Here is a 27057-nt window from a genome sequence, read left to right on the forward strand (position 1 = left end):
CCAAAATTAGTTGTTAGTGGACATTGGAAGCTCCTTTTTTGTGCAGTGTCCTAAAAAATCATTGTTAAATGCAATACATCACCATTTGATTGTGGTTGGGCATTTGATGCTCCTTTTGAATGAAGTGCAAGAGCAATATGAGCAAAAATTGTACAATCCGAATGGTCAGCTTCAAGGTTGTAGTTTCCTATCCTCTACCGGATACATGAAAGAGCACATTGCACACATAGTCTATGCGTAAAGTTGTTCACAATAGTTTCAAAATTACATCATTCCAGAAGGGTTTCCATGTTGTGTTTGGTAATTTCTTGGCACATGCAAAATGTTTAAGCAATTCTTCGAGCAAAATCGATTAGGCAACTCATCGAAAGTCATTAGGTCGTAGGGAGTGATGATGTCAATGTGAGCAAGAACGTTGAGTCAGAAACATGCATCAAACGATGTGGATGCAAGGTTGCATCATACAATGATCATTAAGTTGGATGTTTGGATGATGTTCAAGAGGCAAAGCATCTTGGTCAAGGTCCCCCACCATCAATGACCACTTGCGATGAAGTGGTTATGGGGGATCTTCTTGATGTAGTTTGTAGGATGAGGGGGAGCTTGTATGTCTGTTTGTTGGATATCTCCAAACTATATGACTTGCCTAAAAATATAGCATTTGGTACAGATACAAATTTTGGAGGGAAGTAGATATTGTTCATCGTATGAGGACGACACGTTAGATACTTCTTGTAGTATGAGGACAATTGATCATCTACAGTCTAAAGGTTAGACAAAGTGAGCCAAGAAAATTCTAGAGAACATGATGTAACTAGGAGCATCATTTAACTCATTTCGGGTTTCTTACACTATATTTGACTACAAGCTTTACACCATTCTTGCTAATGTGTGAATTCAAGCTTGTATGACTATTGACCAACAGGAGAAAAAGATTGAGTTGGTCAAAGATCATTTAGAAGCAATGAACATGGAAGGTAACAAGAGAAAGAATTCGGGAAGATTTCTAAGTATACATAGCAATGCAAGGACGTGTCCTACACAAAATACTCCAGACAAGTTCACTTTCAAGAAGTTTGTTCTCCATAAAGCGATTTTGTATTTGAAAGATCCTACACAATTGAAAAAGCTTAAAATGAAGGTATTATGTACCTTTCTCAATCTTTAGGAAAATTGGGGACTTAGCTTGCAAACTTTGTCACAGAGCTCTCAAGTACATTTAGGTTTCATGTCAGCAAGTTGAAGAGTGTAATTCCTCCTCCATGCTAATGCAATATCTCATCTTCTAGTAGAGCTGGTTGAACCACTCATAGCTTAACATCAAGGCATACAATACGATAGAAGGTTGTAATGGTGAAGTAGAGATGAGGAATGCTTCCACTCATGCCATTTTCCTTTGCGCTATTTTGAAACGCTTTGGAATGTTTCGAGTTTTCTCCTCCTTCTCCTACTCTCTCTCGCTCTCCAACCACAACCCTTGCATCTTTCTATCCTCGGGGTCACTATTGGAATTTGACTCACTTGTAATTTTAGGATCTCAGCAAGTGGTGTCTTTTTTGTGACCTCTTTAAAAAAATCTACAATAGGCCGACCATTTCTTAAAAGCTCATAATAGATAATCCTCATAATAGCAGCATAACTCCTTTTACTAATATTATGCATCTAAACAACTCCCCGTGTGTGAGACTATATATCAATCCTTGCAAAATGTAGAAAACATACAAAATATATTTACATCATTTCTGAACATTCTGTAGCCTTGCTAGGCCATACATTGCGTATGGTAACCTCATCATAACTCATTTACAACATCCAACATAGCAAGCAACAATGGCCCTATATTACTGTCTATGTACATATAATCACAATGTTATTAATGTGAGTACTTAAATTTGCGGGCAAGTGTCATCACATAGGCCTCATTGAGACGCGCACGCAATATATATATATATATATATATATATATATATATATATATATATATAGAGAGAGAGAGAGAGAGAGAGAGAGAGAGAGAGAGAGTTCTGTTCTATCCATATCAATCCACAAACAAGACAAATTTAACAAAGCACTCACCTGTCCAACCACCATCCCAAGTTGAATATAACTAAAGTAGCCTCATATAGATACTATTTCCTTCTCTGTTTTGAAACATAACTCCCGACAGCACGTGTTCCAACAAGAGACTAGCCAGATAGCCAACTCTGTCCAACACCAAAAGTAAAAAAAAAGAGGCACAATTCCACATTACTCTTTTACACAAGGACCTACATCAATGCATAAAAAACCACAGAGCCTTCCTGCAAAAACAGCAAGATTAACTGCAATAAATACTGGCAAAACATGGAACTTGGCTCATCAAAGAATGGGCCATCAAAATCTCCTACAGAAATAATAAATTGTATATATACACAGCAAACATTTGAATTTACATACCTTTTCACATGGTATAGCACTGGCGATTTTACAGGAAAGATTGGGTTAAACACAACTTGCAAAAGAAAAAAAGAATCCCATCAAATTTGCCATAACCTTGGGCAAATACTACCACCATGTACAAGGGCCATTCATCACTGTTGCTTAGGTTTGACGATCTTCACATAAGGTAAACCCCAGAAATACCTTAGTTGGGGACTCCAGTTCAGTTGCTGAGCCCGACAAAACTGCAAATAGGTGTTGGCAAAGCAGTAGTCGAGCCCAACGAAGAAGTGCCACAACGCATGCCCATGAAGGTCCACCTTCCATGGGAGAACTTTGTTGCAAAAAGCCCAATCCAAACCCCAAAAAATGCAACCCAACAACAATGTTACTATGTACATATGTGCCAGCCACTTGGCATGCCGGTCAGTCATATGAATGTAGTATTTATACATTCTGGGCAAGCAAAGCAACCCCAGAAAGAAGTAATGAATTTGATATGTTAGAAGGAAACGAAGCTGAGAGTGGATGATGGCAAAGATAAAACCATAGATAAAGAGTACTGTGGGCATAGTGCTCCTGTAATGCCAATCTGGAGAGTAAAGCACATAGAAATACATGAGCATCAACCAGACCATTGGAGTTTCTTCACTTTGTTGGTGACTGCACAACATTAAAAAATTTAGCCTCTCTCTCTCTCTCTCTCTCTCTCTCTCTCTCTCTCTCTCTCTCTCAAGAGACTGTGGAGTACATAGATGCATATACTTATCTGGGGGTAGTCTTCGGTGGACCGGTGTTTTCAATAAGGACAGCTTCAGAGACTAGACTGACGAGAGCATATGCAGCTTTGGGAGGACTGGAGAGGATGTGTTTGCAGGTTCAGTTTCAGGAACCACGAGCAAAGCTCTGGCTTTTTGACACTAGTGACTCCAGCTATGCTCTATGGAGTTCAGATATGGCCACCCTCAGTAGACCATCATGGGAGATCTGGCAACACAGATGGATGGAGATGTATGGAGAGGCCTCTGGTCTCTATGATCGCTCGGACGATCCGGGCTAAGGCCTCAGTGCTGCATGAGATTATCCGAGCCGAGCTAGCTGCCCCCCTTCTCGTGGTGGAGGCACTGACTAGATCAGTATCCTTTATGCACGGGTCTATGGGGTCTCCCCAGGGACAGATACGCTCGGCTTGCCCTGGAGTCATCTCAACAATTAGCTCTACAAGGCGACACAGCATGTTGGTATGGACAGATGACAGCATGGTTTCAATCGCATGGTTTCAACATGGATAGATTGCCTCCGTTTCAATACTCACTGGACGCACCCTCCTTGTCTCTCACACGGACAGAGATCACCAGACTCATACGTCAGGATCTGATTCAGCTAGATACCAGGAGCACATGGATACAGCCGACACAGGTGTTGGGCACAAACATGGCCTTCTACAGAGAGCATCTTCTCCAACTCACAGAGGACGGCTTTGTGACTACGCCTGCATACATCGATACGCACTTATCTCATGGGATAAGATGCGCTATTGAGCAGTACGCACATCCTCACATCAGCTCCAGATCGAGACGGGCCGTTTTCAAGGGGTGCCGACAGGGGCCAGGATATGTCACCTATGTAACTTAGAGCCAGAGACAGAGCTGCACTACACATGTCATTGCCCGGCGTACTATGAGATACGCGGCCGCTTCCACTGCCTGTTCAGAGAAGGTTTCGGACCTTTTTCTAGAGTCATGAGATGTCTCGGATTGTTCCTGCTAGAGCTGCACAGACTTAGGGAGAGCTTGCTGAGGACATCAGGGGAAAGACAATCTCAGAGACGAATCACATATTTCTTTACACCAGCCAATGGAGAGCCAGAGGAGCAGTCATTACGGCAGATCTCAGACCCACCCATACTAGAGGTACGTTGCTTGACCGAACCACTGAGCTAGGCAGATCAAGATGCCCACGACCTCAGGGGGTCTCCCACCACCGACGAAGGCTGCAACAGAAGATACAGATCACTCTAGCTCGACATGCAAGACGCCCAACCAAAGTATTGACCATGGAGGAGGTTGATGAGATCCGACAACGACCGATGAGAGATTTTACTGTAAACTGCTTTTGAAGGCTTTTTACTGTAAACTGCTTTTGGGGCCTAGGGCCTTTAAATATGAGGTTAGGGGTCATTCTCAGCCATGCTTCCTGGAGAAGGTGCAAAGTCTGGAGTACCGGCTTGTACTGTGTTGATGCGATATAAAGAAATACCGAAAGGGGCGTTGAGGTTTGGAGCCAATACTCTCTGGGGTGGAATTCCACCACTCCGTGTCGCGTGTCGTCTCTCTTTCAGTTCAATTGTTATTGAAGTGCTAAAAGTCTGTTTAGTCTGTTCTTTTATATTGGCACGTGGTGCCCGTCTTATGACAGTGGTATCAGAGCATCAGGCGTGTGCTTTTCTGAAAGCATACCGGTCCTACAAAAGAGGAGACAGAGCTATTGGAATTTTATTCGAGGTATCTTCGGCCTCCGATCCTGGACTTATTAGCCACTCCCACCCTTCATCGTGCATCGGGCACGCTCCCGTCTTCATTGCTCATGTCTTACAGGGCATAAGCCATAAAGATCACTTACAAGAGAAGGATCCAAGATTTGTTTCGAGGCAGTGCTATGCAGATGTTGATAGCTACCAAGCAACATACTCCAAGTACTTGGCAAGCTTTCAAGAAAATTTTTGCCCGAAGTTATAAGGTTTCTGACATCTTCATTCGGAGTGCAACTTCTGGCAGAGTGGGGTATCCTAAAATGCTTGCCATGGAAACCCTAACAGATTATAACTTAAAATTTCTCGACATCTCCTAGTAGATGTCTCTTCACGAGCAGATGACCTTGGAGGTCCGGTGTGATTGCTATCTCTTGGGACTACCATTGCCACCAAAGAAACACTGTCTGTCCAAGAGCTGATGGACCATGCTGTGCTCGGCTACGACCTCATGGAAGGAACCTAACCCTAATTTTTGGTGCAGGTTTCAGGATGGAAAGTCGATCGACTTTTCGAGCTCGACTGATGTCGAGATTGCTTTTTAAGTCTGAATTTTGTTTGAATTCTGTTTGAGAACTTGTTTGCTGATCCTGTTTGGAATTTGTTCGAAATGGATGGTATCTGTTTGAATCTGTCTTGGTGCCGATTTGAATTGTTTGACTCTGGTTTTTAAACTGGTTTCAATGATTGGTGATTTTACTCCTGGGTGGAGTAGTGAGAAATTATGTTTGAGAATGCTTGTTCATACTCATGGCCCGGACCCTTGTGGTTATTTGCGGCGGAAGTATTGAATGATTGAAAAGTGTTGTTTTTTTACTCATGGCCCGGACCCTTGTGGTTATTTACGGGGGGAGTATTGTTGTTGTGACTCCTGGACCGAACCTGGATGGTTATGCGGGAGAAGTATTAAGAAGTATGAGCAGTGGTTACTCCCAGCACCTCCAAATGACACAGGCTACGGTCTGGGGGGCGTTTGGTTGTAAAAGGCCTCTATATCTCATGGCCCGGACCTTTTTAGGTTATTTGCGGGAGGAGTGATGAGGGAGTCGTTGAACAGCTCATGGCCCGGACCTAGATGGTTATTTGCGGGGGGAGTGTTCATCGGCGGCTTTACGTTTCTATGTTTTGTAACATGCATATGTGAGCATTTGTGTTGCATTGCGATGTGCCAACCATTGAATATTCCTAATTGGATGAGATTGCCTGGGTATGTAGTTTTAGTACATCAAGACACCCGTGGAAGATCGGTATGATCTGGGTGTGATGGCTAATTTTACTACGCCGAAATATCAAGAGTTCTAATCTGGACGATAGGAGAAGCTAACTCCTTGATCAAAAGAGCCGAAAGGAGAAGCTAACTCCTTAACAAAAAGAGCAAACTGATTGTCCCTCGGAATGTCCCTCGGCAATTTTTGCGCTAACTCGAATATGCTGTAATCGTGGACGATTACTCTCCTTCAAGAAGGAAAGATGTCACAAACTGCTGGCGTGTCAAAGCCTAAAGAATGGAGCCAACTTGAAGATGCCGGCCGAGGGGCCTAAACCCTAAGAAGAACAAGTAACAGAAGAAGAAGTCCTACCAACTTATGGGGACCCCGTCCAATGGGGCCCCAAGTGACATAAAGATTAAAATAAAGCAGGACTTGTAGCTAATCACGTGGCAGTTTCCGAAAATTGCGCTGACATGATGGCGTGGCAGGCTGTACGAATTTCCGCGTTTTGTGTTGGCAGATGACGTGGCAAGCGTACGGATTTTCGTGATTTACGCTGGCAGCTTTTTGGCTTTGCTTTTGGACCATATGCTTTTGAGTTTGAAGGCTTTTTACTGTAAACTGCTTTTGGGGCCTAGTGCCTTTAAATATGAGGTTAGGGCTTCCTAGAAAAGGTGCAGAGTCTGGAGTACCGGCTTGTACTGTGTTGATAAAGAAATACTGAAAGGGGCACCAAGGTTAGGAGCCAATACTCTTTGGGGTGGAATTCCGCCACTCCGTGTCGCGTGTCGTCTCTCTCTTTCAGTTCAGTTGTTATTGAAGTGCTAAAAGTCTGTTGAGTCTGTTCTTTTATATTGGCACGTGGTGCCCGTCTCTCTCTCTCTCTCTCTCTCTCTCTCTCTCTCTCTCTCTCTCTCTCTCTCTCTCTCTCTCTCTCTCTCTCTCTCTCTCTCTCTCTCTGTGTGTGTGTGTGTGTGTCTGTGTCTGCCTATGTCTGTGTGTGTGTGTGTGTGCGTGTGTGTGCGCGCGCGCGCTTATATTACTTGAAAAATCCCTCAAAACGCCCAAATGGTGCCGATTCCGAGGGCAAGTACATCACTGATTACAAGCAGGCCTGAAGGCAATGATCTGGAAACTGTAAAAACTGGATACAACTAGCCACATGGCAAACTCTAGAAAACTGAAAGCCAAGGTAAAAAAACCTCCACCCGAAAACTACTAATGTGAGCCGCATCAGCATCACCAAGAAGACCAGCAAGCGTGCCACCATGGAGGGCCTCGTTTCTTGTAAGGTTCGTTGTAGGCCCACTTGAAGCAAACCTGGATAGGCCCTCCAAGTAGGACCGGTTGAGGCCATCGTTGTAAACAAAATGCCAAGATCCAAGCACCTGACCCATGTAAGAATAGGCAACACATGCAATGAAGACATGAACTGGCCTCCGAGCCGGTGGACTCAACTCCAATCTGGCTCAACTCTGAATAGATCCTCTGTCACTAGAGAACACCTACAATGCCACATGCATAGACAAGGCAACTGCGGAGAAGAGAGATCCCTGAGGTAGAAAGAGAGAGAACAACTGAGAGAGAGAGAGAGAGAGAGAGAGATCTGGGAAAGGCTCTCCATGCTGATGACAAAATTGCAAGCCAAGGGTGGTCCACTGGCATGCCCTCAATGGACAGGGCCAAGGTACACACAACTGCTACTGCTACTGCCATCTGCTCCTGCACACGAGCCCACTGACTCGGTCTCCACATGGAAACCAACTCTAACATGCTCTAAGAGCATAGATCTGGGGCATCTCCTCCTAGCAAGAGGACTGATTTGGATATCGGATGAGAAACTCTGGATCACAAAGCCTGCCCTGAGGAGGCAACTGCACCCGAGGAAGAGTCTCCTAACACAGCACATGGTGACGCTAGGGCCGCTCTGAAACACCACCATGGCTGAGTAAAAACGCAAGAGAAGCTGCCTCCTCCCTGCCTACCAATAAGAATATCTGCACCCGAGGGTTGCCCCATGAGGGAGCCCCCCTATTGCTCCCTTTATAGGGATATAGCCTTGCTGCCCAACCCAAACATCCAACCACACGACCTATAAAATAGGTGTAAATATGAGAAAAACATGGAGGAAGGGCACCAGATGCCCATAGGGCTCTAAGGAAAAAATAGGCATGGCTGGGGAAACCTGCTTCCAGCCTACAAGAGCCTATATTATATGGCCATGGACTGAACCAAAACCTGAAAGCTTATCATGGCTGGAAAATCCCGACATGAGAGAACTACCTCACTTTGGCCAGACACAGCCACAAAACAGTCCCCACTCCCTATCACTTGTCCTTGGGAGATATGAAGATCGACTGGACGAATCCAGAGAGATGCCATGTAGTTACAGATAATAGGCCATGGGAGAGAAGGTGGAGGTAGAGTTTCCTACCATTGTGTGGACCCCTTGTGCAGCACATTGTTTGGATTTGCTTATGGAGGGCATAGGTAAATTGTTATGGGTGCAGCAAAGAACACCACCTTCTTTCACACAGGATTTGTCCATATTTAGGAGCCGTTTTACATTGGACATTATTAGACCCTCCAAGATTTACATGTACTTAGTGCTTTAGAGGCTCTACAAGGTGAGAAATGCACTACAGTAGAGCGTCCTGGATCTGAAATGGAAACTGTTGCACCATGCTCAGGAAAAGCGTACCAAATACATAGAGGGGAGTGCTTAAACGAGACTTTTTGGCAGGAGGTGCAGTGCCTCATAGTGGCTCGCTGCTCTTCAGCCCGTACATGTTCTCTTGCGGGCAATGACATAGAGGGGAGTGCTTAAACGAGACTTTTTGGCAGGAGGTGCAGTGCCTCATAGTGGCTCGCCGCTCTTCAGCCCGTACATGTTCTCTTGCGGGCAATGACATAGAGGACTCGACATTGGGTCCTGTTTTTTTTCTATTCATGCAAATGAAAAACCACATCTCCTCTTGCAGCATGCCAACACCGAAGCGCTAAGACCTTGGCTACTTGCAACTCCTTTGCCTTTTTAATGTTCTTGTGTCCTTTGCAGGCGTTCTGAGATCTTAGCTATTGTAGAGAGTCGATGGGCATTCATGAGCTGTCCCATTCATGGGATGGCTGTATTGCCTCACCTTCTACAACAAGCCTAGCTTGTTTCATGATATCATCTTGCAGACACACTACATAAACAATCTTGGGCTGTCGTTTGGGAGAGCCATAGCACAGAGAACATGCTTGCAAGACATGGTGGCTAGTTCATGGAAGGATAGGTCTTCCAACGCTATGTCGCCTTGCTCTTCGTATCCTCTCTCAAGTTAGACTCGTTTTCAAACTTGTTGTGTTTGTGCTATCAAGTTACGAGTGTCGACTCTTGTATTTCTATGTTTGCCACTATGCTTGCGAGACTGCTCAACTAGTGCATGTGAGCGAAACTGCAGCTCATACACTTTGGCTCACACAAAGATCCACTACAGATTGAGCACTTCTCGGTTGGAAAAGCTAGTCTATTGTCGTACCAACATGAGGCTCGTGTGTAGCTTCCACGCTTTAGGGACCCCAAAGCAGGTAATCAATGCATCATAGTTTTTGACACCATGTGTCTCTTGAGCCTTGTAAATACTTATGACTGTAATATGGCATTGTATGAACACGTAGATACGACACAACTGAAGATGGTAGATGACCCAAGCTCAGAGGAGATAGCCAGTGACAAGAATGAATCAAGGGAACCGAATATAAGTTCATTCGAGGATTCCAAAGAAGAAAGGGAATCACATGATAGTGCATCCAAACATTCCGACGAACCTAGGGAACCAAATGCAAGTTCATCAAAGGATTCTGGAGAAGCAAGGGAATCAGATGATACCGCATATGAGGGTTCCGCTGAAACAGGGGAATCAACGGATGGTTCCTCAAAAAATTCATATAGTTGAGATTAAGTGCCAACAGTCGGGGGAGGCTAGTGAGGCTACCAACCCGTCCTTGGGTGCAAGAAAAGCACATAAAGGGAATCAACTGGTAGATCAGAGAATTCAAAAGATCTAGATTGAGGTGCCAAGGTTAGGGGAAGACCAACTGGGCTACCAACATGGCACAAGGAAAGAACAAAAAGGTAAGCTAGGTCCACCTGATGATTTGGTCAAAAGTACTATTGGGCAGAACATCGCAAATTCTCTTCAAAGAGAGCTGTACCTTGGAAGCTTTTGGGCCATTAGCAGTGTCTATGCCAAAAGTGACCGATGAATCAGCATGTTGAATCTGGTACGTGCCGACTGCACAAGAGGGGAGCCACTCCACTCCTTTGTCACACATTACCTAAATTGAATAAAGTCACTAATTTCTCTTTGAGATTTTAAGGATGTTGACAGGCTGACAGTATTTTGCGGAATGACTTTATGAACAGATGTTCAGTGAATCAGAAATTTCCTTAATTGAATTGAAGACATGTGCTCTTTCATGTGTGTATTGTAGAGACATGAAGAAAGATGAAACGTCTGCAAAAAAACTCTCAAGATCTCTAGGAAGCACAAAGCTGAGGGAAAAAACAGTATGTAAGCAATTATTATACCAGTTGCACATGGATAATTGCAGGTAGGTTAGTTATTTTATCCCTATGAATATGACACAAGTAATTTGATTCATGTTGTTACTGCCCCTGATGACATAGGTAGTTTAATTGATGTTACTGTAGGCCTTTGAGGTCCGACAAAATTCTCCACAGCACTCGGAAACTCACAGACAATATTTCTGTCAATGGACAATCATAAGCACACAAAGTCCTATGAATGTCATCTGCTTCATAAGCAAGCCTAGACAGCACAGATTGGCGATCAGCCCAGACCAGCAAAATGGACAGCCAAAAGCACAAGTGATGGTTGTTCTGAAACTTAGCTTAAGGGAATGAATCACCTTGAATTATCTCAAAACAGAAATTCTCTAATTTACTGCCAGTAGTACTGACTCTTGCACCACACAAGTCTCAAAACAATCCTCTTCTAATGCTGAAACAAGTTGGTGAGAACGGTAACAAAAAAGTATATCTTGCATGAGTAAATTACAGTCACAAACAGTATATACACCTAGATGTGCTCAAGGAACTCCCAAATTCACCTTAACGAAAACAAATAGGAAGCTATTGAGTAGAATAACTTACACATGCTGCAATGTGCCATGGAAAAGCATGCTCCCAAGACCAACCATCATCGTCGCAAGGTTTAATGAACTGAACCTCTTTTCAAATCCTTGCCTTATTGAGTTGACCAGAATCAGAAAGGCCAATAGTATGCCAGGCACATTCGAGAGAGTATTAAAAAACTCTGCTATGTATGGCGAAACAGCATAGTGACCTTCACAAGTTGTCCTTGAAGTAATTGGTCCCCAATACCCATCAATGTAAGCTAAATCTGCCATTACACTCTTTCAAACTTGCAATAGACAGGGTCCACACCTTTAATATTCAGAATTGACCATTGTAGGAACAGGCTAGAACCTGTTTATTTTAACAACAGTAACCAAACACTTCAGCTCTCTCTCTCTCTCTCTCTCTCTCTCTCTCTCTCTCTCTCTCTCTCTCTCTCTCTCTCTCTCTCTCTCTCTGTGTGTGTGTGTGTGTGTGTGTGTGTGTGTGCGCGCACGCGCAAGAAAAGAGGCTGATTCTATTACTTGAAAATCTCCCAAAACGATCAAATGGTCTCTCTCTCTCTCTCTCTCTGGGACGATGCCCCAGAATCGCTGGTACGACGGGGAGTGCAGAGATCTATACAGACAGCTACGGGCTCGACGAGCCTTAGGAGGAGATTACTGAGAGCGAGGTCAGGCGACACATGAAGGCCATCACACGCCGTAAACGGCGAGCCTTCGAGGCAAAGCAGCTTGAGCTATACCACCTTCTTATGAGTACAGACTGCGCCACAGCATGGAGGATTCTGAGAGAGAGCCACGCCCCACCACCCCCCTGGAGGACCCCCAGATTTGGCATGATTATGCTGAGTGCTTGTACCAGATACCTGGGCAGCCACTGATCCCAGAGCCATCTAATCCTCGACCTACCACCTCGACTTTCTTCACATCTAGCATGGTGGAGAGGGCCATCCGACGCCTTCAGCATGGCCGATCAGCAAATCACACTAGACTACAGAGTGAGCACTTGATATATGCAGCAGACACTCTTTCCCCCTTGATAGCACGTCTCTTCAACTGTGCCTTGGTTGAGGGACTACCAGAGGAGTGGACTATGCACACCATCGTGCCTATCCACAAGTCTGGCGACACCTTGGATCCATGGAACTACAGGACTACCATGATTGGCCACACACTGGCCAAACTATATAGGGCTGTTCTTGAGGCAGAGCTTAGCACGCATGCAGAGGCTCAGGGATACGAGCGTCAGGACAGGCAGGCTTTCGACGCACTTTCTCGACTATTGACCACATTTTCGTGCTTCGCTGCCTGATCGATGGAGCGAAAGCACGGAAGAGGAGACTCTACTGCTGCTTTGTGGATTTCCGCAAGGCCTTTGACACTATCCCTAGAGAGAGACTCTTCCTGTCACCAGCGTGTGACTACTATCTATCCTTTTTGTTGATTTCTTTCTTATTATCTATTTACTTTCACTTTTTGGAAACACCCCTCGGGAAATCTAACTGCCCTGCATTGCATAGCTAGTGTGGAACTGTCCAGAGGGAGTCCAGGCCTGAGGGCAAGAGAGCACTAAGGTTGGACAAGGACTATGGTTAGCCAAGTGGGGTCATTGACTAGCCAAAGTGGAATCCTTTGCTACAGAGGCTACATTTCAGTTCTGGATGTGGCCGCAGTGTACAAAGAGGGTCGGATGACCTAGAAAGATACAATGGCAGCATCTCCTAAAATTTAGGGAACTGCTATTTTGGGACCTGAAAATGTGTTGGCGTCATTACCTCCGGAATGACAAAGGGAACATTTTCTTACTCTGCCGTGAAGTCAACTGGGCAACCGGTTGGGATATTTTTAGGCGGCAACCCCGAAACGGGAAAATGCTTGTAAAAGTGCCAAGTGGCACCTTCTGGTGCACTTGCCTTATGCAACAAGAAGTGGCGCTGAATTTGAAGAGGAGAGAGCCTCATTTTCAGATTTTGTCACAGGTTAAGAGCTATGGAGTGCTTGCTTTCCCTCTTATGCACAGTGCGGTGCCAGGAGTGATGCCCTGCACGCTACGCACTGCCCTCTCTCTCCCCTTTGGCAGTATGTTATGCCCCTCTAGTGGGCTCTTCATTTGACCAATGTACAGTTGTGTGGGTTCATGCGCGATTGCCGAGGCAAGAGCCTCTTGCACAGGTACTGGATTAGCTAGCGGCTAATCCCCCCGCAGGTACAGGTGAATTCGGAGAGGTTTCACGCCAGAAATCTCGTCCGATTCAAAGGGCAAGTAGCCCTACAGGTGCGGGAGCTCGAGGACTTGCTAGGGATGCGACTGGCACGCGGAACGGAGCCCGAAACAGTGAATTACAGCCTGCTGTGTATTTTTGCAGGTTTAGGGTTTTGGCCCTAAACAGACCCTAATACCCCCAGGAGGTTCGGGGACGCAAGGGGACCGCTGTACAGGCGATCTGGCGTATTTTCAGGGCTGAAAACAGAGAATTCAGCGTGCTGCAGATTCTCGCCAGGTTTTGCAAAGTGCCCGTATGCGTCGGGAAAGTCAGTCAATGCGTGGGAATACTAACCGTGAAGGGTTCTAGTACAGTTATGCTGCCGAAATCGGGCTGGAACGGTGGAAATTCAGCCGAGTTTGTGCGGGGCAGCTTGTAGGGAACCACAGCGTTTATTCCCTCTTTTGAACAATAAAGAAATACCGAAAGGGGCGCCTAAGTTAGGGGCCAATCTGGTGTCCGTCTACTCATACAGGTGCAATCTAGCAGCCTGTATCCCTCTCCCCTTTGTTGTGTCTTGAAAGTACAGGTAAAATAGACGACTAATAATGGGTGAAAGCTAAATCAAGGTTTGAAGTAAAGTCTACCGCCCTTTTTGGATTGAACAGGCCGGTTACATGGTTCCATCGACGGGATTAAATCACTTTTTCCCATAGAAGTGAGCCTTGGTCAGATTGGGCTTGAAGACACAGGGGATTATAGACCAGACACAGGGAATTGTAATTATGGCCGACAGACCAGATGATGTGATTGAAGAGGTTTCCTCTTCACAGGGTCAACAGACACATGAAGTGGGTGAGTCCTCAAGACCACCACAGACAGATGACGATATATTCAGGACCCAGTTGGCTACTGCTGTGGCTATGTTCACACAAGTAATGCAGAATCCGAGGTTTTTAGCCTTTCTGCAACCTCCGGTTCCGTCTCAGCAAGTTGGGTCACTGGATCATATTCAAAAGCCTGTTAAGGCTCGAACACAGGTGATTCATACCGCACAGTCAATGGAAACACCTGTACACTTGACGGAGAACATGCAGTCTCCACAACGTATGCCTAAGGTGCAAGAACAGGTGGCTGAGATGCCAGTTTTTCAAGCTGTACCAATTCAGCCTGCCACCTTTCAGCAGCCTATAGCTGGTTCTAATGGGCAGGGAAGCAACTTACAGGCTATGCAACAGGTCTTCCCACCACCTTCAGTACACCCTGGCTATTTTGGAGGTGGATCCGTATTCCAAAGCATGGCTGGTCATGCACCTGGAAATCAGTTTTATACGCCAGGAACAGTGTTTGGGGGTGCTCAAACGATGATGCCTAACCCCATGTACAGTGTCATGGGTATGCAACCAGGGTTTCAAAGCACTCAGGGACAATTTGGGATGCCACAAGTAAATTTTGGTATGGCTGGAATTACAAATCAGCAACCAAATATGGCATTTCCAGGTCAAGTTAATAGCGGCCAAGGAACACAGATGAACCCTAATAGTGTTCCCATGTTTCAGTCACTTCCATATGACAATTTAACGCCGCTGGAGAGGCCAACTCCGTACAAAGAAGGTGGCAAAGGAGTGTCATTCACGACCTTTACAGGGTTTGATGACAGGAAGAAGGCTCTTTCATTCCTCCAGCAGTTTGACAAGGCCTATGCAGGGGGAAACTTTACAGAGGCTTCAAAGGTCCGCAAGGCAGCCACTTTCTTGACAGGGAATGCGGGACAATGGTGGACAACTTTATTGCTTCAAGGGCAAGCTCCGTCCACATGGATTTACTTCAAGCAGATTTTTGCAGCAGCATGGTTATCTGATGATTTCGAAGCAGATGTCATGACAGAATGGCACCAGCTAAATGCTGCCACTTGCAGAAATCTGGATGATTACAATCGGAAGTTTTGGAAAGCTCTACTTCCAGTAACTTCCTATAGGTTTGTGCCATTGACAGAACAGATTGAAAAATACTGTTGTGGCCTACCCAAAGGATTGAGAAATTACTGTACGAAGACAAAAGTCACTACTTTGACGCAGCTCATCGAGGTAGCAAACATTGGCAATGGTTTGCTCAAGGGAGAAGATTGTGAATTTAACACTGGCGTCAAGGCAGGATCAGGCAAGAAAAATTCAGCCAAGAAGCACGTTCCCAATGAGGCTCCTAAAGGGACTCAGGAGTCAGCCAACGCAGGGAAAGACAAAGCTACGGCTGAATCAGAAAAAGGACCAGCAAAGAAATGGAAAAGACGTTTTCCTCGCAAGTCAGAAGAGCAAAAGAAGGTCCTGAGGACAGAGAACAAATGCTTTATATGTGAGCAGCCTGGCCACATTGCTTACAACTGTCCTACAAAGAAAAGGCCAACTGATTCTGATGACAAGGAAGACAAGAAAGGAAAGAAGCCCATGGCTGGTCTAGTGCCAGATATGGTGGGCGATAAGCCAAATTCGGATGCAAGTGAGCTTTGCAGAGCATGGGGAAAGGTCAGGGATCAAGCAGTGCTTATCTTCTTTGATCCAGGTGCAAAAGCCAACTTTATTTCCCCAGAATTGGCTTCAAAGTTGGGAATCAGACCTGAAGAGATGGGGTATACAGCAGAGGCAGGTTTGGCATGTCCTGGCCATACAGAGGCTGTGACGCCCATCATTGGAAAGTTGCGTCTACATATCCAGTCATATGTAGATGCTGAAGAATTTTACATCATGCCACTGGACGGATGTGATGTGTTGTTAGGTATTCCTTGGTTGTTTCGTATACAGGGAATCATGGATGCCTACAACAAAAAGATCATTGTACAGAGCAGGGGAAAGACTCACATTCTGGATGTAAAGCTTAAAGGGGAGTCTATTCCTTTTGTATCAGCTTCTGCTATTACTTCTGTAATGAAAAAGCATCTTTTTGCGTACTTGGTTTTTGCACGTGAAGTGTCAGATTGTGATGAATCAAATTTATCTGTGCTAGATAAAGAAAGGTCAATGTTTTTACAACAGTATATTGACTGTTTTTCCGATTCATTACCGTCTCAATTACCGCCAGAGAGACCCGAGGACCATGCGATAGATTTGGTGCCATGCAGTAGCCCACCAAATAAGCCTCCGTACAGGGTTAGTGCGGCTCAGCAGAAAGAGATAATGGGCCAAGTACAGGAGTTGTTAGAAAAGGGGCTGATTCAGCCTAGTTCATCTCCATTCTGTTCTCCAGTGTTGTTGGTGCAGAAAAAGGATGGCTCATGGCGTATGTGCATCGACTACCGTGCACTGAACAAGAATACCATCAAGAATAGGTTTCCTATACCTAGAATTGATGATATTATGGACAAATTAGAAGGAGCAGCTATGTTTAGCAGGATAGATCTAAAGAGTGGGTACCATCAGATCCGCATTAGATCAGAGGATGTGTACAAGACTGCTTTTAGAACAACGTTTGGCCTTTACGAATTTTTAGTGATGCCCTTTGGTCTCACAAATGCTCCTGCTACGTTCAATAGGATGATGGACAGAATTTTCCGTCCACACCAGCAGTTTGTTGGTACGTTCTTTGATGACATGATAGTCTATTCAAAGAATGAAGAGGAGCATAGGCATCACTTGGCCATTGTGTTCAAAGAGCTACGCAGTCATAGGTTGCTCATCAATGCAAAGAAAAGTGAGTTTTTTCTGGAAGAGATTCACTTTCTGGGACACATTGTCTCAAAGGACGGTGTCAGAATGGATCCTGCAAAAGTCGAAGCGATCAAGTCATGGCCAAATTTGAAGACGGTGCATGATGTCCGAAGCTTTTTGGGACTATGCTCCTATTACAGAAGGTTTATCCGAAATTTTGCTGAGATTGCTTCACCTTTACATGCTCTTCAAAAGAAGGCAGTCACCTTTAGATGGACACAAAAAGAGATTTCAGCTTTTAATCTCTTAAAGGAAAAGATGACTTCAGATCCAGTCATTGTGTTGCCAGATCTTAGGAAGTCATTTGTGGTCCAGTGTGACGCCTGCGGTAGTAGCATTGGTGCTGTGCTAATGCAAGATGGCAGGGTAGTAGCCTATGAGAGCAGAATTTTGCAAGGGCCAGAGATGACCATGCAGGTCTATGAGAAAGAGTTACTGGCTGTGATTCATGCGCTCTTAAGTTGGAAACACTACCTGCTAGGTGCAGATTTCGTTGTCCAAACGGATCATCAGACCTTGCGATACTTCTTGACACAGACAAAGTTATCTGAGAAGCATATGCGATGGGCAAATATCTTGTCCATGTTCCATTTTCAGATTGTGCATGTGGAAGGCAAGAAGAACGTTGTGGCTGATGCCTTGTCAAGAAAGCCACAAATTTCAGCTGTGTCGATTCCTTATCATCATGAACTTGATGATATGAGAGAACAGTATGCAAATGATGAAGATTTTGCAAGGGTCTTCGAGCAACTAATGGATGGACAACGTCATGAACACTATCTTCTTAAAGACGGGTTCATGATGATGCATGGCAGATTGTGTGTCACAAAGCCATTGCGACGCAAAGTTATGGAAGAGAGTCATGTCCCACCGTATGCAGGGCATCGTGGTATCGATGCTACAGTTAAAGCGGTTGAGACATTCTTCTATTGGCCTACATTGAGAAGGGATGTGGATGCCTTTGTGCGAGAATGCCTAATATGCCAAAAGGTCAAGTTTGACAGGCAAAAGGCACCAGGGTTATTGCAACCACTACCTATTCCAGATAAACCATGGGAAAGTATTGCTATGGATTTTATCTTTGATCTTCCAAGAACGCAGACAGGAAATGATGGTATTTGGACCATTATTTGCAGATTCAGCAAACAGGCTCATTTTATTCCTGTCAGGAAGAAGATAAAGCCAGATCAGATGGCACGCTTGTTTATGAGCAATATTTTCAAGTATCATGGCATGCCACAGTCGATTATTAGCGACCGTGATCCACGCATGACTAGTTTGTTCTGGAAAGGCTTGTTTGAGAATATGGGTACCACGCTCAAATTCTCTTCGTCATTTCATCCTCAAACAGATGGGCAGTCAGAAGAGGCAAATTCTACTGTCCTAGATCTGCTGAAGTGCTATGTGTCAGAGCATAAAGGAAAGTGGGAGCAGTATTTGCCATTGGTGGAGTATGCATACAATAATACAGTGCATTCATCAACTGGCAAGGCACCTTTTGAGATAGTTGAAGGTGGCAAGAAAGTTCCTCCCATACTGCATACAAAGGACAAGATATTTGAAGCAGATAAGTATGTTCAAGACATGGATGAAATGTACAAGAAGGTCAAAGTGGCCTTAGAAAGGACTCAGGCAAAGCAAAAGAAAGCAGCTGATCGTCACCGTCGTGAAGTGGTATATTCACTTGGTGATTGGGTGCTTCTACGGTTTGAAAAGGCAAGGTTAAAGAAGATGAAGGGCAAGGAAAGACTCTTTCCAAAGCTCAGCATGCGTTACTATGGGCCTTTTCAAGTATGCGACATAATCAGTGATGTTGCATATAGGCTGAAATTGCCTGACAGTTGGAAGATTCACAATGCGTTTCATGTGAGTCTTCTCAGACCCTATGTGGGTGATGTGCCAGAAGATATGCCAGCTGAAGATCAGCCGGAAGTCGAGGAACTTGACGAGATCTTGGTCCCGGAACAAATTTTGGCACACAAAGAAAGGAAAGTGAAAGGCAAGGTTGCTAGGCGTTACTTGGTAAAGTTCAGAAACTATCCACCAATGGATGCGAAGTGGATGGAAGAAGGTGCACTTGCAGAGTCACCAACTGTGTTATCACTTTACCTGGAAGCCTTCGGTTTGCAACCTACCTTGACCCCTTGAGTTTCAAAGCTACATGGATTGTCAGTGTGACAATCGCTTCTGAAACAAATGATGTACATGGTATTTAAAGTGAGCTCAAATGAAATACCTGTTACATGAATGTTAGAGCTGTACAGATTGTCAGTTTGGCAATTGCTCTTATGGAATGTCCAAAAGTTTGATTAGTGCTATAGAAGTGAGTATTTCTTGTCAGTTTGTCAAGGATACAGTGATTGCTTCTATTGAAGAGTACATGTGTAACTGCATTCTTAAACTGTCCGTTTGGGTATGCTCGAAAGTGTTACGGGATCCAACGTGTACTATAAGACAGTGGCAAAATGTGCAGCTACCATTTTGTCATTGGAAAGTTAGTGACTCAAAGCAATGGCAGAGTGCGAAGCTACCACTATGTCATTGGGACAGGGTTCACACGCAGGCAATACATGAGTCGACGAGGTGTTGAATACACCAGGGTTGACAATGAGCATGTATGTGACGTATATGTGTCGACAGGTGTTGAATACATCAGTGTTGACAGTAAGCATGTACGACATAGATGCAAACGAGGACGTTTGAGATTTCAAGAGGGGGGTATGTCACCAGCGTGTGACTACTATCTATCCTTTTTGTTGATTTCTTTCTTATTATCTATTTACTTTCACTTTTTGGAAACACCCCTCGGGAAATCTAACTGCCCTGCATTGCATAGCTAGTGTGGAACTGTCCAGAGGGAGTCCAGGCCTGAGGGCAAGAGAGCACTAAGGTTGGACAAGGACTATGGTTAGCCAAGTGGGGTCATTGACTAGCCAAAGTGGAATCCTTTGCTACAGAGGCTACATTTCAGTTCTGGATGTGGCCGCAGTGTACAAAGAGGGTCGGATGACCTAGAAAGATACAATGGCAGCATCTCCTAAAATTTAGGGAACTGCTATTTTGGGACCTGAAAATGTGTTGGCGTCATTACCTCCGGAATGACAAAGGGAACATTTTCTTACTCTGCCGTGAAGTCAACTGGGCAACCGTTTGGGATATTTTTAGGCGGCAACCCCGAAACGGGAAAATGCTTGTAAAAGTGCCAAGTGGCACCTTCTGGTGCACTTGCCTTATGCAACAAGAAGTGGCGCTGAATTTGAAGAGGAGAGAGCCTCATTTTCAGATTTTGTCACAGGTTAAGAGCTATGGAGTGCTTGCTTTCCCTCTTATGCACAGTGCGGTGCCAGGAGTGATGCCCTGCACGCTACGCACTGCCCTCTCTCTCCCCTTTGGCAGTATGTTATGCCCCTCTAGTGGGCTCTTCATTTGACCAATGTACAGTTGTGTGGGTTCATGCGCGATTGCCGAGGCAAGAGCCTCTTGCACAGGTACTGGATTAGCTAGCGGCTAATCCCCCCGCAGGTACAGGTGAATTCGGAGAGGTTTCACGCCAGAAATCTCGTCCGATTCAAAGGGCAAGTAGCCCTACAGGTGCGGGAGCTCGAGGACTTGCTAGGGATGCGACCGGCACGCGGAACGGAGCCCGAAACAGTGAATTACAGCCTGCTGTGTATTTTTGCAGGTTTAGGGTTTTGGCCCTAAACAGACCCTAATACCCCCAGGAGGTTCGGGGACGCAAGGGGACCGCTGTACAGGCGATCTGGCGTATTTTCAGGGCTGAAAACAGAGAATTCAGCGTGCTGCAGATTCTCGCCAGGTTTTGCAAAGTGCCCGTATGCGTCGGGAAAGTCAGTCAATGCGTGGGAATACTGACCGTGAAGGGTTCTAGTACAGTTATGCTGCCGAAATCGGGCTGGAACGGTGGAAATTCAGCCGAGTTTGTGCGGGGCAGCTTGTAGGGAACCACAGCGTTTATTCCCTCTTTTGAACAATAAAGAAATACCGAAAGGGGTGCCTAAGTTAGGGGCCAATCTGGTGTCCGTCTACTCATACAGGTGCAATCTAGCAGCCTGTATCCCTCTCCCCTTTGTTGTGTCTTGAAAGTACAGGTAAAATAGACGACTAATAATGGGTGAAAGCTAAATCAAGGTTTGAAGTAAAGTCTACCGCCCTTTTTGGATTGAACAGGCCGGTTACACTTCCAGCGCCTTCAGGAGCTACAGATACCATCTGAGATTATATGGGCCATTCATTCTTTATACGCACAGGTCTCTGGTAGAGTGCGCTGCCCAGGCGGACTATCGGATTCCATTGCCAGCACTATTGGTGTGAAGCAAGGATGTCCCCTCTCCCCGACTCTATTTGGTCTCTACATCGACGAGATATCAGATTACATTCTACGCGCAGCAGGTGCGGGATCAGACTTGGCAGGTATACCAGTACATATTATGCTTTATGTTGATGATATCATCCTAGTTTCTGAGACACGGGAGGGACTACAGAGCCACCTATGAGCCTTGGATGATTTCTGCACACATCGAGGGCTCACAGTGAACCTTGGCAAGAGCAAGGTCATGATCTTTCACACCTCCAGGACAGTGCGGAGCCGAGCAGTACTCACAACAGCAGGCGGGCAGGTCGATGTGGTTGATTCATATGTATACCTAGGGGTGACTTTCACTGGCACCGCTGGTAGATTTTCCATGGCACAGGCAGCCCGAGACCGGCTTACACGAGGATATGCAGCGCTGGCCACCTTGGAGTGCAGATGCCATCATGCCACTTCCAGCAGCCCCGCACCAAGGGGTGGCTTTTTGACACTCTAGTCACACCTGCCATGATGTATGCAGCCGCTGTATGGGCTCCAGGGCTATCCACATCCCTATGGACACAGATAGAGCGCCCACAGATCATCATGATCTCCTGTTTGCTCCACAGCAAACCCTCAGTACCACATGATATCATCAGAGCAGAGCTAGCTACCCCACCGATGCTAGTAGAGGCTCTCTTTCAGACAGTTTGTTTCATCCAGCGCATGCGAGAGCTCCCACCAGACACTTGCCCGTAGAGCTTTTGAGGCATTGATACAGCTGCATCAGGAGGGGGACACGAGGGCATGGTACTCACAAGTCATAGAGTGGTTTACATCCCATGGCTTGGACATCACGGATCTGCCCCCTTTTCAATATGATCCCGACTCCCCCCACATACGCCTCTCACACACCGAGAGGAATCGAGTTCTCAGACAGGATCTCTGGCAGCTATACATCAGGGAGACATGGATCACACCCAGAGAGCCTCTTCCCACGAAGAGGCAGTACTACAGAGACCACTTCCTCACTATTGTAGCAGATGGTTTCATCCAGAGACCGAGATAGATGGATGTCTATATGCCATCGGACAGCTCAGAGTATCATCACACCAGCTAGAGATTGAGGCAGGGAGAGCGGCACATGTCCCCAGAGCAGAGAGGATATGCAGACTTTGCACAGCAGAGGTTGAGAGCGAGGAGCATTACGTATGCAGATGTAGAGCATATGAGGAGATTAGAGGCACATATCTGACCTTGTTTGCAGATCAGCCCACTCTACATCAGATCCAGAGGCCAGCGACAGCTCGGCCGCTTCCTCATAGAGGCACAGCAGCATCGGGACTCCCTCCGGAGTCCAGACAGCACTAGGGATGAGAGACGAGCGCCAGACACAGCTCACGGACTTTTTCCAGAGGACCATAGCAGCACCGTCACTTTCGACCACCCAGAGAGGAGTGACTCTACAGCAAGCTGAGGAGGTCCGAGCTCGCAGACGCCCACGCACACATGGACGTAGGGCACCCCTCCTACACCAGAGAGAGATCCAGGAGATCCAGGAGCACTACTACAGATCCTTGGAGGAGCGACGTACTCGGGCTTTTGCGGATCCAGCCGCCATCTTACGCGGATTGTCCGCACCCTACCCATCCATGCATCATGTATTACACCCTGATTATGGGACTGGATGGAGTTAGAAATAGGATAGCATCTCATGATTGTATTTACCCCAGCATATAGGATTGCATCTCTCCCCCAGTTTTTGGAGCTCCACCCCCACCCTCTTTGTATCACCTCCCCCCAGACATTACACAGGATAGTTTGCATTACTTTTGTACCCTTTTATCCTTTATGGATACATAGAGGACACCCACCTCATGTACTTTGATTTGTCTCATAGACCGATTTCGGCCTCTTTATAGACGTTAAAAAATCTATCTCTCTCCCTCTCTCTCTCTCTCTCTCTCTCTCTCTCTCTCTCTCTCTCTCTCTGTGTGTGTGTGTGTGTGTGTGTGTGTGTGCGCGCGCGCGCGCGCGCAAGAAAAGAGGCTGAAACTATTACTTGAAAATCTCCCAAAACAGTCAAATGCTCTCTCTCTCTCTCTCTCTCTCTCTCTCTCTCTCTCTCTCTCTCTCTCTCTCACAAACTCATGACAAACTTCCGGGAGCACACAAGCAAGATAGCCAAATCAAAGGAAGAAGTCGGGAAGGAGCTGAGCAAATTGGACGACAAGATCAAAGACAACAAGAAAATTGTCAATGCCTCCATCACCACCATCATTGACCAACTTGTGAAGCTCGAGAAAGACACGGAGAGCCTCGCCAAGGAGACGGAAGCATGAAAGAAGGAGAAGGAGAAGTGGGAGGCGGAAAGAGCGAAAGAGAAAGAGGAATGGAAGAAAGAAAAGGAAGAGTTGAAGGAGTAAATCGACCTTTTACGTACTTCTATCGCATCCCTCACCCCGAAGGAGAGATCAAAGCGGAAGCCAAGGAAGCCCTCAAGGAGGAGATCAACAAAGCTCTCACGGCAAGCATCGAAGACAAATTGGAAGCCACCAAGGAAGGATGGGTCGAAGTAGTCAAGAAGAATATCAAAAAAGAGGCAAAGGAAGAAGCCCAAAAGGATGAGGCGCTCATTTGTACACACAGCCATCGAGGAAGAGAAGATGTGCCAATCCCGATGTCTCAATGTACGAGTGACAGGCATAATAGAAGAAGAGGGATCCACATCAAAGAGCGATGGGAAAGCCTTATGCACAAAACTGGGGTACAAGGAAGAAGAGGAGCTATCCTTCTCCAAGACGTGGAGAGTTGGCAAAGATTTACAGAGAAGAGCCCTCATCTTCCAATTCACCTCCGAGGAGTCTCGAACATCCTTCATCCGGAAGAGGGTTATCTTGAGAGGGCTAGAGGGGCCTCCTATCTACCTTGACAACGGCCTCACAAAGATGCAACATGACCACCGCCGAGCATGCCTAGAGTCAAGAAAGCTTGTAAAGAAGAAGGCGGCATACCGAGATGGTAGGGTCATCATTGATGCCAAGACCGTCGTATAGGGACTCGCCGCCAGTGGGACACATGAGAAGATCCACCTTGCGGTTTGGCACTGCAAAGAGGATTTATGGACACATTCAAAGAGGCTTGAGGAGGTGATGAGAGGACGGGACCTCATTCTTCTGACGGAGACACATGAGAGCCCAGAGCGGAGTCTACCAAGAATCCATGGCTTTCAATGGGAGTCTTCACATCAAGGAAGCACTCGTCAACACATCACATGAAGGTGAGGAGGGGTGGCTATACTCTTCAGACAGGGAATTCAGAGCAGGATACAGATTGTTGCACGAGACCCACAGGCCCATTACCTTTGGACCTGCTTTGAGCTATCACAAGACAGGACTATCTACATCACCCTTTGCTACTTCGCCCCCTTAAGGCTCCAGATATGCTACCACAGAGACGGAAGGGGAGGGGGAGGAGAGGTTATCCCCATACACATGCCTGTCTGATGAGATTATGGAGTACTCTACACTAGGGGAAGTCTTCCTTATGGGAGACTTCAATGCCAAGACATGTTGGAACCAATGTGAGACATGCGACACAGAGGACCCGGTGGCACTATTCGCCATACAGGAGGAGGCCACCATGAGAGATTCAACAGACACAACTCGCATTACAAAGTACGGCCATCATTTGCTCAGACTAGGCTCTCAACACCATCTCGTTATTTACAACAAAATGACACATTGGCCCACTTCACGAGAGCTGACATGCATACCACAAGGAGTTGCAGCCGGGGGGAGGAGTACCGTGGATTACATCATGGGATCCAGAGAGGCCACCCACCTAGTTAGCTCTTTCACCATCCCACCCATACCGATTGGAGCCGACCACACCTATCTTGCACTCTCCTTCACTAGCGACGCCACACCCCACACGTCCATGATACGCACCGCACACACCACGATCCATTTCACACATGAGCTAGCCCCCTTATACTCAGCAGAGGTCGAGAAGGGACTCCTACTTCACCCCTCTACACCACTACCTACACTTGCCTACCACATCACATCCGTTCTTCAGACATCAACCATCAACTCTTTCCGACACACCACCCATACACGCCACACTCCCAATTAGTCCCTCACCAGATCCATCCTGCACACATGACATGACACAAGCCAAACTCACACCTAGACACATGTAGTGAGCGTGGACATCAGGCTCACCTCCCATCCATAGAGCCAATACGGGCTCACCCCCGAGCTTGGGAGCCTGCAGCCAAGCGGGCTAGCCCTGCCACAAGCACCTCACCTTTTAAAGGTTTCAAGAGACTCACATGGAATGCATTGTGAATCTTCCAAGAATCTGGCAGCTTAAGTCGAAAGGAGACAACATTTATCTTTTCTTTAATTTGGAAAGGGCCATAATACCTCATGCTAAGCTTTGGAAAAAGCAGCTCCTTTCCCTTTCGTTTCCTTAGGCGTGCCTTTCCGAAACGTAAGAGCACCCAATCGTCTTCCTTTAGTTTCAAGTCTCGTTGACGTCGATCTGCTGCCTTCTTATGCCGTGCTTGAGACTTCTCTAAAGCCTCGCGGACCTTGGCCAAAGCAATGTCCAAGTCCCTAGTGTATTGGTTGGCTTCAAAAATCTTGTCTATAGAGCTGAGAAAGGCGGAACCTTCTGAGCACCTTCAATTATCTCAAATGGCACCTTCCCCATCGACGAGTGAACCGTGTTATTAAGCAAATTCCACCAAAAAAAAATTCCCTTTGAGTCTTCTGACCAGAGATATAACACTTCAATAAATCCAAAACAACTGAAATTGCGATCTCAGATTGTCCATCTGTCTATCGGTGGAATGCTGACGAGAACTGCAACCGCGTGCCAATGTTCTCCCAAATAGCCCTCCAAAACAAACTCGTGAATTGGGGATCTCTGTCGGAGACAATTGTCTCAGGCATGCCATGTATTCGAAATATCTCTGCAATGAACCGTCTCACTAAATGGTCCGGCTTGACTGTTTTCTGCACTGAAATGAAGTGAGCTTAATGACAGTCCAAATGCCATCGTGCCCACTCTGTGTCTTCAGGAGATCAAAGATGAAATCCATTGCAATACTTTCTCAGGGGCAGGTGGGAATGGGTAAAGGTTGTAGTAATCCTTGTGCCTTATGCCTGTCAAACTTGATCTTCTGGCATACTAAACAACTGCGAACAAAGTCGTGTACATCCTTCTTGAGTCTCAGCCAAAAGAAATAACACTCCACCCCCTTCAAGGTGGTGTCGATGCCGCGGTGACCCGTAAATGGTGGACAGTGGCATTCTGTCAAAACCTTTTCCCTCAAAGCGTGTAACACACAACATTGTTTTCTGCATCAAGTAGCCATCTTGTAGGAAAAAAACTGGCACTATCTCCCCATTTTGTATCCGAGTAAAAACATCGGTGAAATCCGGATCGGTGGCGTACCGGTCAACCATATCCTCAAAGCTTCTATGATGGATCGCGGAAATGGCCAAGAGAGGGGCTTCCGAGACAA

At 46.1% G+C, this 27057-nt stretch overlaps 1 protein-coding gene across 1 annotated transcript in view; it reads right to left on the bottom strand.

The window, feature by feature from the left end:
• Nucleotides 1-2346: 2346 nt before the first annotated feature.
• ATCES1 (Alkaline phytoceramidase (aPHC)) overlaps nucleotides 2347-27057 on the bottom strand; it is a 72784-nt gene continuing 48073 nt past the window's right edge. The window contains exons 2-3 of the mRNA XM_086496581.1: nucleotides 11321-11656; nucleotides 2347-3081 (exon numbers count right to left, since the gene is read on the bottom strand). Of these exons, the coding sequence (XP_086352707.1) occupies nucleotides 2571-3081; nucleotides 11321-11577 (768 nt within the window). The 5' untranslated portion in view covers nucleotides 11578-11656 and the 3' untranslated portion in view covers nucleotides 2347-2570. The remainder of the gene's footprint in view (nucleotides 3082-11320; nucleotides 11657-27057) is intronic.

This window comes from Adiantum capillus-veneris, chromosome 23 (assembly GCF_014529385.1).
Source record: "Adiantum capillus-veneris isolate H3 chromosome 23, ASM1452938v2, whole genome shotgun sequence".
NCBI classification, from domain to species: domain Eukaryota; kingdom Viridiplantae; phylum Streptophyta; class Polypodiopsida; order Polypodiales; family Pteridaceae; genus Adiantum; species Adiantum capillus-veneris.